This window comes from Xenopus laevis, chromosome 6S (assembly GCF_017654675.1).
Source record: "Xenopus laevis strain J_2021 chromosome 6S, Xenopus_laevis_v10.1, whole genome shotgun sequence".
NCBI lineage: Eukaryota > Metazoa > Chordata > Amphibia > Anura > Pipidae > Xenopus > Xenopus laevis.
Window position 1 is genome coordinate 2,257,259 of NC_054382.1, and position 14,749 is coordinate 2,272,007.

Below are 14,749 nucleotides of genomic sequence, written 5' to 3' on the forward strand. Positions count from 1 at the left end.
GCAACAACATGGCGGCACATGGCCCCTATGAAATCATCATGTGTTCTATAAATCAGGCTCCACTCACTGAATAGAATTCTTATAGCGGCAGGTTGCCTTACACTAAACTTTAAGTATGAGGTGGAGAAGCCATTCTGTGACATGCTATATAAATAAATGATGATGATATATTAACATTGTAAGTGAGGTTGAAAAAAGACAAACGTCCATCAAGTTCAACATTAAGTCTATATATAACCTGCCTAACTGTCAGTTGGTCCAGAGGAAGGCAAAAAAAAAAAAACATCTGAAGTCTCTCCAATTTGCCTCAAATTCCTTCCTGACTCCAAAATGGGACCAGTCCCTGGATCAACTTGTACTATGAGCTCTCTCCCATATCCCTGTATTCCCTCACTTGCTAAACACCATCCAACCCCTTCTTATACCTATCTAATGTATCAGCCTGTACCCCTGATTCACTTCCCAGCTCTCCCTGTAACACCCCTTTCCCTCCTCTTATCTCATTGGCTCCCTCCTGTCTGCTGGGAGGAGCTACTGGTGAATAAAGCATCCGACCCTTCCTTGTACCTATCTAATGTATCAGCCTGTACCCCTGATTCACTTCCCAGCTCTCCCTGTAACACCCCTTTCCCTCCTCTAATCTCATTGGCTCCCTCCTGTCTGCTGGGAGGAGCTACTGGTGAATAAAGCATCCGACCCTTCCTTGTACCTATCTAATGTATCAGCCTGTACCACTGATTCACTTCCCAGCTCTCCCTGTAACACCCCTTTCCCTCCTCTAATCTCATTGGCTCCCTCCTGTCTGCTGGGAGGAGCTACTGGTGAATAAAGCATCCGACCCTTCCTTGTACCTATCTAATGTATCAGCCTGTACCCCTGATTCACTTCCCAGCTCTCCCTGTAACACCCCTTTCCCTCCTCTAATCTCATTGGCTCCCTCCTGTCTGCTGGGAGGAGCTACTGGTGAATAAAGCATCCGACCCTTCCTTGTACCTATCTAATGTATCAGCCTGTACCCCTGATTCACTTCCCAGCTCTCCCTGTAACACCCCTTTCCCTCCTCTAATCTCATTGGCTCCCTCCTGTCTGCTGGGAGGATCTACTGGTGAATAAAGCATCCGACCCTTCCTTATACCTATCTAATGTATCAGCCTGTACCCCTGATTCACTTCCCAGCTCTCCCTGTAACACCCCTTTCCTCTTCTAATCTCATTGGCTCCCTCCTGTCTGCTGGGAGGAGCTACTGGTGAATAACGCATCCGACCCTTCCTTGTACCTATCTCATGTATCAGCCTGTACCCCTGATTCACTTCCCAGCTCTCCCTGTAACACCCCTTTCCCTCCTCTAATCTCATTGGCTCCCTCCTGTCTGCTGGGAGGAGCTACTGGTGAATAAAGCATCCGACCCTTCCTTGTACCTATCTAATGTATCAGCCTGTACCACTGATTCACTTCCCAGCTCTCCCTGTAACACCCCTTTCCCTCCTCTAATCTCATTGGCTCCCTCCTGTCTGCTGGGAGGAGCTACTGGTGAATAAAGCATCCGACCCTTCCTTGTACCTATCTAATGTATCAGCCTGTACCCCTGATTCACTTCCCAGCTCTCCCTGTAACACCCCTTTCCTTCCTCTAATCTCATTGGCTCCCTCCTGTCTGCTGGGAGGAGTTACTGGTGAATAAAGCATCCGACCCTTCCTTATACCTATCTAATGTATCAGCCTGTACCCCTGATTCACTTCCCAGCTCTCCCTGTAACACCCCTTTCCCTCCTCTAATCTCATTGGCTCCCTCCTGTCTGCTGGGAGGAGCTACTGGTGAATAAAGCATCCGACCCTTCCTTGTACCTATCTAATGTATCAGCCTGTACCCCTGATTCACTTCCCAGCTCTCCCTGTAACACCCCTTTCCCTCCTCTAATCTCATTGGCTCCCTCCTGTCTGCTGGGAGGATCTACTGGTGAATAAAGCATCCGACCCTTCCTTATACCTATCTAATGTATCAGCCTGTACCCCTGATTCACTTCCCAGCTCTCCCTGTAACACCCCTTTCCTCTTCTAATCTCATTGGCTCCCTCCTGTCTGCTGGGAGGAGCTACTGGTGAATAACGCATCCGACCCTTCCTTGTACCTATCTCATGTATCAGCCTGTACCCCTGATTCACTTCCCAGCTCTCCCTGTAACACCCCTTTCCCTCCTCTAATCTCATTGGCTCCCTCCTGTCTGCTGGGAGGAGCTACTGGTGAATAAAGCATCCGACCCTTCCTTGTACCTATCTAATGTATCAGCCTGTACCACTGATTCACTTCCCAGCTCTCCCTGTAACACCCCTTTCCCTCCTCTAATCTCATTGGCTCCCTCCTGTCTGCTGGGAGGAGCTACTGGTGAATAAAGCATCCGACCCTTCCTTGTACCTATCTAATGTATCAGCCTGTACCCCTGATTCACTTCCCAGCTCTCCCTGTAACACCCCTTTCCTTCCTCTAATCTCATTGGCTCCCTCCTGTCTGCTGGGAGGAGTTACTGGTGAATAAAGCATCCGACCCTTCCTTATACCTATCTAATGTATCAGCCTGTACCCCTGATTCACTTCCCAGCTCTCCCTGTAACACCCCTTTCCCTCCTCTAATCTCATTGGCTCCCTCCTGTCTGCTGGGAGGAGCTACTGGTGAATAAAGCATCCGACCCTTCCTTGTACCTATCTAATGTATCAGCCTGTACCCCTGATTCACTTCCCAGCTCTCCCTGTAACACCCCTTTCCCTCCTCTAATCTCATTGGCTCCCTCCTGTCTGCTGGGAGGATCTACTGGTGAATAAAGCATCCGACCCTTCCTTATACCTATCTAATGTATCAGCCTGTACCCCTGATTCACTTCCCAGCTCTCCCTGTAACACCCCTTTCCTCTTCTAATCTCATTGGCTCCCTCCTGTCTGCTGGGAGGAGCTACTGGTGAATAACGCATCCGACCCTTCCTTGTACCTATCTCATGTATCAGCCTGTACCCCTGATTCACTTCCCAGCTCTCCCTGTAACACCCCTTTCCCTCCTCTAATCTCATTGGCTCCCTCCTGTCTGCTGGGAGGAGCTACTGGTGAATAAAGCATCCGACCCTTCCTTGTACCTATCTAATGTATCAGCCTGTACCCCTGATTCACTTCCCAGCTCTCCCTGTAGCACCCCTTTCCCTCCTCTAATCTCATCGGCTCCCTCCTGTCTGCTGGGAGGAGCTACTGGTGAATAAAGCATCCGACCCTTCCTTGTACCTATCTAATGTATCAGCCTGTACCCCTGATTCACTTCCCAGCTCTCCCTGTAACACCCCTTTCCCTCCTCTAATCTCAATGGCTCCCTCCTGTCTGCTGGGAGGAGCTACTGATGAATAAAGCATCCGACCCTTCCTTGTACCTATCTAATGTATCAGCCTGTACCACTGATTCACTTCCCAGCTCTCCCTGTAACACCCCTTTCCCTCCTCTAATCTCATTGGCTCCCTCCTGTCTGCTGGGAGGAACTACTGGTGAATAAAGCATCCGACCCTTCCTTGTACCTATCTAATGTATCAGCCTGTACCCCTGATTCACTTCCCAGCTCTCCCTGTAACACCCCTTTCCCTCCTCTAATCTTATTGGCTCCCTCCTGTCTGCTGGGCGGAGCTACTGATGAATAAAGCATCCGACCCTTCCTTGTACCTATCTAATGTATCAGCCTGTACCACTGATTCACTTCCCAGCTCTCCCTGTAACACCCCTTTCCCTCCTCTAATCTTATTGGCTCCCTCCTGTCTGCTGGGAGGAGCTACTGATGAATAAAGCATCCGACCCTTCCTTGTACCTATCTAATGTATCAGCCTGTACCCCTGATTCACTTCCAAGCTCTCCCTGTAACACCCCTTTCCCTCCTCTAATCTCATTGGCTCCCTCCTGTCTGCTGGGAGGAGCTACTGGTGAATAAAGCATCCGACCCTTCCTTGTACCTATCTAATGTATAAGCCTGTACCACTGATTCAGGGAGACAATTCCACATCTTTACAACTGTCACTGTTAACGATATATGTTTCATTATTCTAATCTGTTTCTATAATAAAATTATATATGATTTTTTTATCAGTATCTAGTTATTCCTAACTAGTGAACATCCATTTATAACCAAGCAAGGAAGCAGCTGCCCATGTGATATTCCCCAAAACAAACAAAAATTAAAAATGTTTGTAACAAATTAATTTTGCTAACTGGTTGTGATCTCCATAACTGTCTGGCACATCCTATCGGTGCATTAATGGTTATTATTGCAGGTGAACTTTTTGCCTGAAAACGCCACTAAGTACAATTATTATCAAAGGGGAAATTCACCTGCCATACAACTGGAAATGTCCCTGCTGATATTAGAGAAACAGATCTAATGTAGAAATGAAGAGCCACAGAAGGAGCGACCTTGAGCCGACTGGCCCAGTCCCCAAGTGAACAATTTGCCCCTCTGTGATCCCCAGTGTCTTAACTTTTAGTTTTCTATTTAAAAAAAATGACCTTTACTTATGATTAATAACGACAGTCTTCTTGTTGTCACTTGCCTTATTTTTTTGTTTAGGCCACTTGTTATTATTTGTTATAAACTCTCTGCAAGCTGGGGAATGTCCAGTACTTGCAGTCCCTGAACTATGTTTTTTTTGTTGATATTGAAAATAAAATATAATTCAAAAATGACCAACAATACATTTGACCTTTACTATTCTAGATGGAAGAAAATCTGGGCCCATTAGAATTAACCCCAGTAGGAAATGTCCCGAGTGTATCCAATGGGCCTTCCTTTCCCTGATCCGATTCTCTGCAATTCCAGTTCCTGGGCTGTTCTCTTTCCCATGGTCAGGCAGCCGTGTCATTCACCCATAACTATTAAAGCATTGGACCCTGTTTATGTATAATGGGAGGTTGCTAAGCATTAGGCCTAAACTACACAGAAGATATTGTAAGAAGGTGCTGGATCAACAATTCGTATCTTACAAGTCGGATGCTGTCACATGGGTCAATATATAATGGGACTAAATTGGTGGGATCCTAAAAAAACCTTGCATTGTTGTGTGACGAGATTCAGATAAAGAAAATCTCCCATATAGTTTAGCACTTGTATTTATTTTTCTTAGCCAAAATGTTGCATTTGGGTAATAACCCTAATATCACTGGCCACAGAGATCCCATTGAGGTCCCCATGAAATGTCAGCTCAGGGGCCAACATCATCTTTCTCATGCAATATTAGGGTCCAATCTTATGGGGGGCTCTATCTCCATGGCTACCACATGACAACAGGGGCCTATAGGTATTCCCTCTCCAATTACCAATGTTAGCCTAAATACATCCACACTTGCCAAAAACTCACCAATATGAATCAGTGGCCCAGGATCTCTAGTAGGGATGGGCGAATTTGACCCGTTTCGGTTCGGCAAAAATTTGCCACCGCCGAAATGATGCCGATGCCCATTAAAGTCTATGGGCGTCAAAAAATTTGTCGCACGGCAAAATTTTTTTGACGCGCATCTTTTTATTTTGACGCACAACGCCATACAAGTCTATGGGCGTAATTTTTTCGGAGAACCAAGGCGAAAAAATTCACCCATCCCTAATCTCTAGCCTCAGGCCCTCAGCTCAAGGGAGCGAATGACCAGTATCTATAGTAACAAGCAGGAGGTATTGGGCACTCTGACAATCCACAGGCAGGCCAAACAAAAGAAAGTTAAAAAATCTGGAAAAAAAAAACCCTTTATTGGATAAATCTCTGGAAAAGCCTTACGCGTTTCTTGTCCATCTGACAATAATCATAGGCTATGGTTGAGTGTGATTGGGAGGCCCATTTATCAAAGTTCGAATATACTTACAATTCAACTGAAAAATGATTATATCTAATATTCAATCGGATGGTTCCAACCCGAAAATTCGAATCGTATTTGATTCATACAAATCAAAACTGAAATGTCAGGAAGGCTATTAACATCTCCAAATGGCTCCGCGGACCTCTGCCATTGACTTGTACGTCAACTCGGCAAGTTTTAGGCGGCGAACATTCGAATTAGGATTGTTTCCAGGGTCGAGCTGTGATAACGCTCACATTCTAATTTACATTTGAATACACGGATTAAAATTTGAATGTGTGAAATTTGAAATTCGAAAATTAGAATTTGGATTATCTATTCGACCCTTGATTAATCTGCCTCTAAGGGGCAGATTTATCAAGGTTCGAACTTCGAAGTGTAAAATACTTTCGAAATTCGACCATCGAATTGAAATACTTCAAATATTGAAGTCCAAATTTGGCCATCGAACGATTGAAGTAACATCGTTCGATCATCCGATTAAATTGTTCGAATTGAACGATTCGAACGATTTCAGCGTACCATCGAACGATTTTACTTCGACGTGTGAAGACTTAGAAAAATGGTCTAGAAGGTCCCAATAGGCTAACAAAGCACTTCGGCGGGTTTAATTTGGCGAAGTATTGAAGTCAAAGTTTTTTTAAAAGAGACAGTACTTCGATTATCGAATGGTCGAATATTTGAACGATTTTTACTTCGAATCGAAGTTGTAGTATCCTATTCGATGGTCGACGTATCCAAAAAATTACTTAGAATTTCGAATTTTTTTACTTTGAAAATTCCCTCGAATTCACTTCGAACCTTGATAAATCTACCCCTAAGTGTCAGATGGACAAGAAACGCGTAAGGCTTTTTGACATGATTATTCAATAAAGGTTTTCTTAAATTTTTTACTTTCTTTTGTTTGGCCTGCCCCCACCCACCCACCTAATTGCACTGTACAGTAGAATTGGAGGTTTCACATACAGATTAGCCTTTAGGGCAGTGGCACATGGGAAGATTTGTTGCAATTTTTTAGACAAAGCTGTGGGCGACAAATCTTCTGAAAATGCCTCTCCGTTGACCATAATTAAAATCACTAGTGGTAAGTCCAACTGATCGCTAAATCACCCGAGCATGCCTGCAGAGGAAACTTTGGGTGATTTAGTGATGAATTCGACATCCCGCCAGCTATTCCTATTACCGGCAATGGAGAGGCATTTTCTGGAGAGTTGTCGCCTGCAGCTGCGCCTAAAAAAATCGCGACAATCTTTCCGTGTGCCGCTGCCCTTAGCAGAGACACCAGCCTTCAAAATGATTTTAAAATGAATGTGTATTGTAATTGGATTGTTGCTTAGAAGTGCACTTTTATTGGACATAAATCATTTGCCAGGGGTTCCCTTCCCCCCACAGTGAGTGAATATCAGTGAAAGATACTCAGTATACATATATAATCTACCAGTCTGGCAGCAGTGATCCCAGGGGTGGAGTAGCTCCAGTGTGCGGCATAGGGGGTATATTTATCAAAGAGTGAAGTTCATAGTGAAGTTCCGCCACTAGAGTGAAATTCCGCCACTTCCCATTCATTTCTATGGGGTTTTTAAAGGCGTATTTATCAAAGGGTGAAATTTCACTTTCACCCATTGATAAATACGCCTTTCAAAATCCCATAGAAATTAATGGAGAGCTGCGGAATTTCACTCTAGTGGCGGAACTTCACTCTTTGATAAATTTACCCCATCGAGTTTCTCTTATTAGTGACAGGGAATCTTTGGGAGCGGAGGAAGAGTTTACTGCCCCAGTCCAATACCCAATCCTAACCCGCAATGATTGGTCTCAACATGAACCCACCCAATCGATGATCAATCTGCGGCTTTTGGTTTAGCCCACACGTCACTACATCTTATTAGTGAGAATGAAGCTGGAGTATTGCTGGGCACTTGCAGTACCACTTCTCACCACATTTACAGAAAGGCAAATATTTTGTGTGTCTTTTATAGAGCAGAACCCCCAAGACAGGGATTGGTGCAACCTTAGGCCTTTATCTAACGTGGGCAATGGTGGGACACTTAGTATTTGTCAGCTCTTTTTGCATTAAATGGGTGCATTTCCCCTTTAAAGAAGAAGTTCCTGTCTGTATAGTATGATGTAGCCATTGGTATATATTGTGACTCTTTGCAGTTGGACGTCTTTATCTGGTTTGAATGATTTGCAATATAAGATGCAGTCTCTCATTCCAGTTCATCACTGGTTGCTAAGAACAGAGAGACCCTAGCTACCAGATGACTGCTTACATTTCCAACCGTTGAACATCAGTACAAGAGTCGAGATTAGTTCAGAATACCAGCGTAATGGTTTTTGGTGAAACTTCCCCTTTAGATATGATTCTCAGGCATCTCCTAGTGTTCAAAAATATATTCCTTTAGGCCTCGCTATTTGTGAATTTTCTGGTGTCTGACAAGTTTGTTCCTCAAGGAGAAGCTTTTGCCGCATTCTGTGCAGGTGAATGGTTTCTCCCCGGTGTGGATTTTCTGGTGGCTGTGCAGGTTGGTGCTATGAACGAAACTCTTTCCACAATCATTGCACTGATAAGGTCTCTCCCCTGTGTGAATTCTTTCGTGTATCATCAGTGTGGTCTTCTGAGCAAAGGTTTTCTGGCACTCGCTACAGGTGTAGGGTTTCTCCCCCGTGTGGGATCTCTGGTGCATCAGAAGCATGGGCTTAGCAGAGAAACTGTTTCCACATTCCAGACATTTGTAAGGTTTTTCTCCGGTGTGAATTCTCCGGTGTTTGTTGAGCCGATCCTTTAAAGTGAAACTTTTCCCACAATCTGCGCACACAAACGGTTTCTCCCCAGTGTGAATTCTCTGGTGTTTCTGAAGTGTGTCTTTAAAAGAGAAGCCTTTGCCACATTCTGTGCATTTAAAGGGTTTCTCCCCTGTGTGAATTCTCTGGTGCATGAGGAGTCTGTGTTTTAGAGTGAAGCTCTTGCCGCACTCGGTGCATGGGAATGGGTCTACGCCCGTGTGAGCGCTGATATGGGCCCGAAGCTGATAGCTGTGAGAAAAATGTTTGTTGCATTCGGTGCAGGTGTAGGGTTTCTCCCCTGTGTGCACCCTCTGGTGGGACAATAGGCTGCTCTTTACAGTAAAGGTTTTGGAGCACTCCATACATGTGAAGGGTTTCACACCCGTGTGAATCCTCTCGTGCGTCAGGAGATTACTCTTTTGGGAAAAGCTCTTGCCACATTCTGGACATGTAAAGGGGGTTTCAGCCGTGTGAATTCTCATGTGCGCCAGGAAGGTGGCCTTATGATAAAAGACTTTGCCACACTCTCTACACGGATACGGAGCCTCCGCCGTGTGTATTTTTTCATGTGACTTCAGGCTGCCCTTATATGAAAACATTCTGCCACATTTCGTGCATCCGTATGGTTTCTCTGCCTCGGGACCCTTTTTCTGGCGCTTCTCAGACTTGTTACACATGAATGGTTTCTCTGCCTCGGGACCCTCTTTCTGGTGCTTCTCAGACTTGTTACACATGAATGGTTTCTCTGCATCGGGACCCTCTTTCTGGTGCTTCTCAGACTTGTTACACATGAATGGTTTCTCTGCCTCAGGACCCTCTTTCTGGTGCTTCTCAGACTTGTTACACATGAATGGTTTCGCTCCTGGGCACATATTGCTTTTCCTATATGAAATAGAGACACTACAAGTCAGTAGATGTGCTTGTGCCTCATAGGAGGACATATTGTTTCCACAAGCAACGCAAACAAACTCCAGTAGGTCAGGCCTTGCACCGCACTCCTCATATAGAGTGTCAGACTCTGAGCCAGTCCTTCCTTGTTGTCCTTGGGGCAGGTCATCTGGGTGGAGTCTGGGTATTTGACAGCCGCTCTGATCTGATAACAGAATCAAAATGAAAATTATTGTCCCGCTTAAACCTCCCCATGGAGAAGTTAATGCAACCCCCACCTCAAGAGTTTAGACAAAGAGAGAGTTCCAATTATTTGGCCTTCCTGTACCTGAGATGTTTTATTTCCCATGGTCATTCAAGTGTATCCAACCTCCCACAGTACTTATCTTGGTACAAAGCCTCATTCTCTGCGCATCCTACTCCCACACGCATAATTCGCCCAAATAAAGTAAAACTCGACAATCCGCTTACTAAACAAGCAGTTATCCCCCGATATGAGTCGAATCAGCAATAAGATCAGATAAAATAGATGTTTATTGCAAAAATAGGGTTAACAGCATTGCCTTACGCATTTTGGGAAAGGCATACAAAAAGATATTCCTCACTTCCTTAAATAGTTAACCTCACAGTGGGGCTCATTTATCAACACTGGGCAAATTTGCCCATGGGCTGTTTCCTATAGCAACCAATCAGATTGCTGCATTCATTGTTCTTCTTGCAGCTGGCTTTATAAAGCTAATCACGGATTGGTTGCTATAGGTAACAGCCCATGGGTAAATTTGCCCAGTGTTGATAAATGAGCCCCAGTGACTTCTGCTGGGCTCTACATAAATCAACAGCCCATAATGTTACAATTGCCAATAACAATATTATGTATCCAATTTTAAAACCACCTTTTATTAGTTATATAAAAGAAACAAGGAAGCAAAACCACCCATAAAAGATGAAAAGGCTTATAATTAACAATTCCCCTGCTATATTTAAAAGAATTACCCTTTTGGGAAATTCTCAATTGTGCTGAAAAAACCATAAGTAGGAAATATAAAGCAAAAAACGCATGGGCCCATTACTCACTCGAAAAGAAAAATCATTTGTATGCCTATGATTAAAGGGGAAACTCCACAAAAACAGCTTTTTTGACAAAATAAACATAATTTCAAGCAACTTTGCAATATACATTAATTAAAATATATGCAGACTTTTCACGATTTTTAATGGTTTCTGACAGTTCCCTAAGCCTCCCCCTGCTCTCCTGCTGATCTGTCTGACTACTTTGCTGAGCTGACTGACTACTGTTACTTTGTATCAACATCTGTCCTCAGTCTGCATCCTCCAAACCCCACAATTCCCTGCACACGTGATTTCAATAAGGAAAGGCATTTCAAATGATGCAGAAAGAGAAGAACTGTTAAACTACTGGATTTCAGCATAGAAAATGGCATTTATTCATACGTTTTGAAGAAACTGTGATGGGTATATTAGGGGTTTCTGTGTTATGTGGTCTCTTTATCAAATTTTGGTTTGGAATTCCTCTTTAAGGGAGTCTTTCCCAAAATGCATAAGGCGATGGTGTTAACCCTATTGTTGCAATAAACTTCTATTTTATCCGGAGTTCTGATAAGTGCTGATTGGACTCGTATTACAGTTGGGACACTGGTGGCTGAGCACATGGAGTTTCATGGAGCTGAACGGAGGGCCATAGTGTGGTGGGGTGAGTCTAGAGTGGTCATTTTCTGTTGACTTTCATGTATTCCCCAATATGCCCACCTTGGCCCCAGAACAATCAGTCACAACAATGGTAAATAAAGGCCGTTGGACACCAATTTCTGGCCACATATCAGTAAAGGTGGCCATACACGGAGAGATCCGCTCATTTGGCGATGTTGCCAAACGAGCGGATCTCTCTCCAATATGCCCACCTTGAGGTGGGCAATATCGGCTGATCCGATCATGGGCCCTAGGGCCCAACGATTGGATCCTAACGAATGTGAAGGGGAGTCGGATCGCGGGACCGCATCAACGAACAGATGCGGCCGTGATCCAACGGGATTTTTTGTCCCATCCGCGACTTTTGGCCAGATCTCGATCGGGGAAGCCCGTCGGGGGGCCCCATACACGGGCCAATAAGATACTGACTTGGTCTGTCTGCAACTTTTATCGGCCCGTGTATGGGCACCGTAAGGCAGGGCCACTGGAGGTAATATCCAATGTTGCGCGCACTTTCACGGATCAGCAGACAGCGGTGGTTTTAAAAGGCTTTATTTCCCCAACAGATCACCACTGGCTGGCCCTGGTGTCTATACCCGGGATTAGAAGTGCTTGACTTGGTCCGGAAAGACGGATTCTCCAATTTACATCAGTCCATGTATGACCACATTAAGGGCAGTTTTTCCTTTCTTTAAAAAAAAAAAAAAAAAAAGACGACATTCTGCAAGGTCAGTTTTAGATCTTGTGATTTTAGTTCTTAAAGACGCAGTGACATAAATTAAATATATTCAGTATGTGAACACACAAACGAGATGATTCCAAAATGAGAAAACTGCAGTCAGCTTTCAGCTGGGTCCAATCTGTCCCTCTGGCTGTCAATGGGAAAGAGAGCAGCCCAGGGACATGAAGTACAGACAATCATCTGGGTTATTCAGTGCAGCGATATTCCCTAATATCTGGGAATCAACTATAAAGAATCTCTCTAGATGGAGATGAGACAGATGCTAATGTAAATGTGCACCTTCAAACAAATGTATCTCCCAAATGACAGTTGAGCTCATAGATGGGGAAGATCACAATCCCTCCTACTTACCTCCATCACTGATCGGAACGCACAAGATTTCCATTGGGTTCTGATCTTCTGAGTCCAGTTCTTCTTTCTCAATCTTTATCTGTAATATTTCTGGTTCTGCATCTGGGGAACCTGCCAGTAAGTAATGGGAACTGGGAATTATGTCTGTGCCAAACTCAGTGTTTTCTTATTAACCCTGAATCTCTCTGTGGCACCTTATTAATAGAGAAACGTTACTCACCGGCCCCAGGAACGGGATCCATTTCCCTCTTTATTGTGTCCAGAGGATCCTCAGTGTCCGGCTCTTCATTCTCCCATTTCCCCTCTAACCTCCTTGTTTCCATCTCTGGAGAACCTGACAGCAAGGAACACAAACCCACCATATAAAGCTGCCTGTGGGGATCCCCCCTCTCATATCACTACAATAAATACATGTTGTACTGGAACCAGTTTATCCCCCAGTCCCACAGTCTCCCCTCTCTATCAGTCCCTGCAGCAGGATTAACCCCCAGTCTCCCCTCTCTATCAGTCCCTGCAGCAGGATTAACCCCCAGTCTCCCCTCTCTATCAGTCCCTGCAGCAGGATTAAGCCCCAGTCTCCCCTCTCTATCAGTCCCTGCAGCAGGATTAACCCCCAGTCTCCCCTCTCTATCAGTCCCTGCAGCAGGATTAACCCCCAGTCTCCCCTCTCTATCAGTCCCTGCAGCAGGATTAAGCCCCAGTCTCCCCTCTCTATCAGTCCCTGCAGCAGGATTAAGCCCCAGTCTCCCCTCTCTATCAGTCCCTGCAGCAGGATTAACCCCCAGTCTCCCCTCTCTATCAGTCCCTGCAGCAGGATTAAGCCCCAGTCTCCCCTCTCTATCAGTCCCTGCAGCAGGATTAACCCCCAGTCTCCCCTCTCTATCAGTCCCTGCAGCAGGATTAACCCCCAGTCTCCCCTCTCTATCAGTCCCTGCAGCAGGATTAACCCCCAGTCTCCCCTCTCTATCAGTCCCTGCAGCAGGATTAACCCCCAGTCTCCCTCTCTATCAGTCCCTGCAGCAGGATTAACCCCCAGTCTCCCCTCTCTATCAGTCCCTGCAGCAGGATTAAGCCCCAGTCCCACAGACAGTACAGGAGGAGGAGGAGGGAAAATGACTTACCCAGTAGATGAGGCTGGAGATGTGAGTACAGGGGATGGGAATGTCAGGGACACAGTAGAAGGGAGTTACAGGGAGCAGCAGGGGACAATTCCCAGTCTGTTCCTCAGTGAGTCCCTCACATTTACCTCTAATCAGTGCTGCCTGTGGGGGATGAAGAAGCATCTCTTAGCCCCGCCTATTAAAGAGGCAGCTGGACTATTATTAAAAAGGCACCATCTTCACTAAGACGATGTACTAACAAATAATGTAGAAGCAATAAGTTAGTGTTTTAGAAATAATCTAGTTTCTAACACTGTCTGTATAAAGAGAAGCAGCTGCTGACTGACTGTTCCTTCTGCCAATCCCCTCCCCCCTCTCCAGTGCAGGCAGTGGGTCACATGTTTCCTGCTACCTATATATATATATATATCTTTACTGGCAACGCTCAAATCTCGCACATGCTCAGTTGAAGTGATTTGGTTGCCTAGCGACCTTCAGAAGGTTTCTTCCAGCTCAGCCAATCTCTGTTAGCTGCTGTTCAGTCAAGTTTGGCTGCGTCAGGGGAAGCCTCACACCACACCTCCCAACATTTTGGAAGTAAAAAGAGGGACAAAAAAAAATTTCCGCACGAAGTGCAGCAATTTCTTTGATCACACCCCATTCTGTGGCCACACCCCCTAATTACCATGTTTGTTTTACAAAATTTGGCAGGTTATTAAAGTTTGAAAATATTTCTCCTTATCTAAACTTGGTTTTTGTGTCTCAAAATTGTTACAAAGTATCTTATTTGCACCTGTTAGCTGTTCTGGGCTCTCTGCTAAAAGCCAATTAAGTGAGAAACTTTGTTTCTTTTTCTGGCTGTTCAGTGCAGAGAAAAGAGGGACTTTCCAGTACAAATGAGGGACTGCGGGTTGAGCTGTCAAAAGAGGGACTGTCCCTCCAAAAAAGGGACAGTTGGGAGGTATGCTCACACTCCTGTTCTATGAACCTGTGACAGGGCTCCCAACCTTTTTATTTTGTTTTACACGTGAGCCACATTCAGTTCTAAACTGAGACTTGGGGAGCAGAATGAGCGGGAAATAAAGTACTCGGGAGCCATTTCATATCAGGGGCTCCTCCGTCCAATCAGTCAGTCTATTGTTCAGAAGTGAAGCCGGGGGCACAAGCATCATGATAGGGGGATGTTTCTCAGACTATGGAGTTGTATAGAGTCACTCCCTGTTTGGGTTTGAGTTTGACTCGAGCAGTTCAGTTTTCCTTAAGCTCCCCATAGACGCGAACGACCGATTTTAGGGAAGTCCGGCCAATCCTTCG

General features: G+C 45.1%; 1 protein-coding gene across 1 annotated transcript; it reads right to left on the minus strand.

The window, feature by feature from the left end:
- Window positions 1–6,698: 6,698 nt before the first annotated feature.
- Window positions 6,699–12,709, minus strand: LOC121395192 (gastrula zinc finger protein XlCGF26.1-like). The gene is made up of 3 exons (XM_041568162.1): window positions 12,556–12,709; window positions 12,336–12,446; window positions 6,699–9,740 (listed from the first exon to the last, which is right to left on the minus strand). The coding sequence occupies exons 1-3, from the start codon at window positions 12,695–12,697 to the stop codon at window positions 8,272–8,274; spliced, it is 1,722 nt and encodes a 573-aa protein (XP_041424096.1). The 5' UTR covers window positions 12,698–12,709; the 3' UTR covers window positions 6,699–8,271.
- Between the last annotated feature and the right edge of the window lie 2,040 nt (window positions 12,710–14,749).

Bases quoted from the DNA above. Each gene is read 5' to 3' on its own strand.
- LOC121395192 (XM_041568162.1), bottom strand. From the start codon at position 12,697: ATGGTGGGTTTGTGTTCCTTGCTGTCAGGTTCTCCAGAGATGGAAACA. The intron at 12,447-12,555 runs GTGAGTAACGTT...ACTTACTGGCAG, and splicing joins GGATCCCGTTCCTGGGGCCG to GTTCCCCAGATGCAGAACCA. The intron at 9,741-12,335 runs GTAAGTAGGAGG...TTCTGTTATCAG, and splicing joins CGTTCCGATCAGTGATGGAG to ATCAGAGCGGCTGTCAAATA.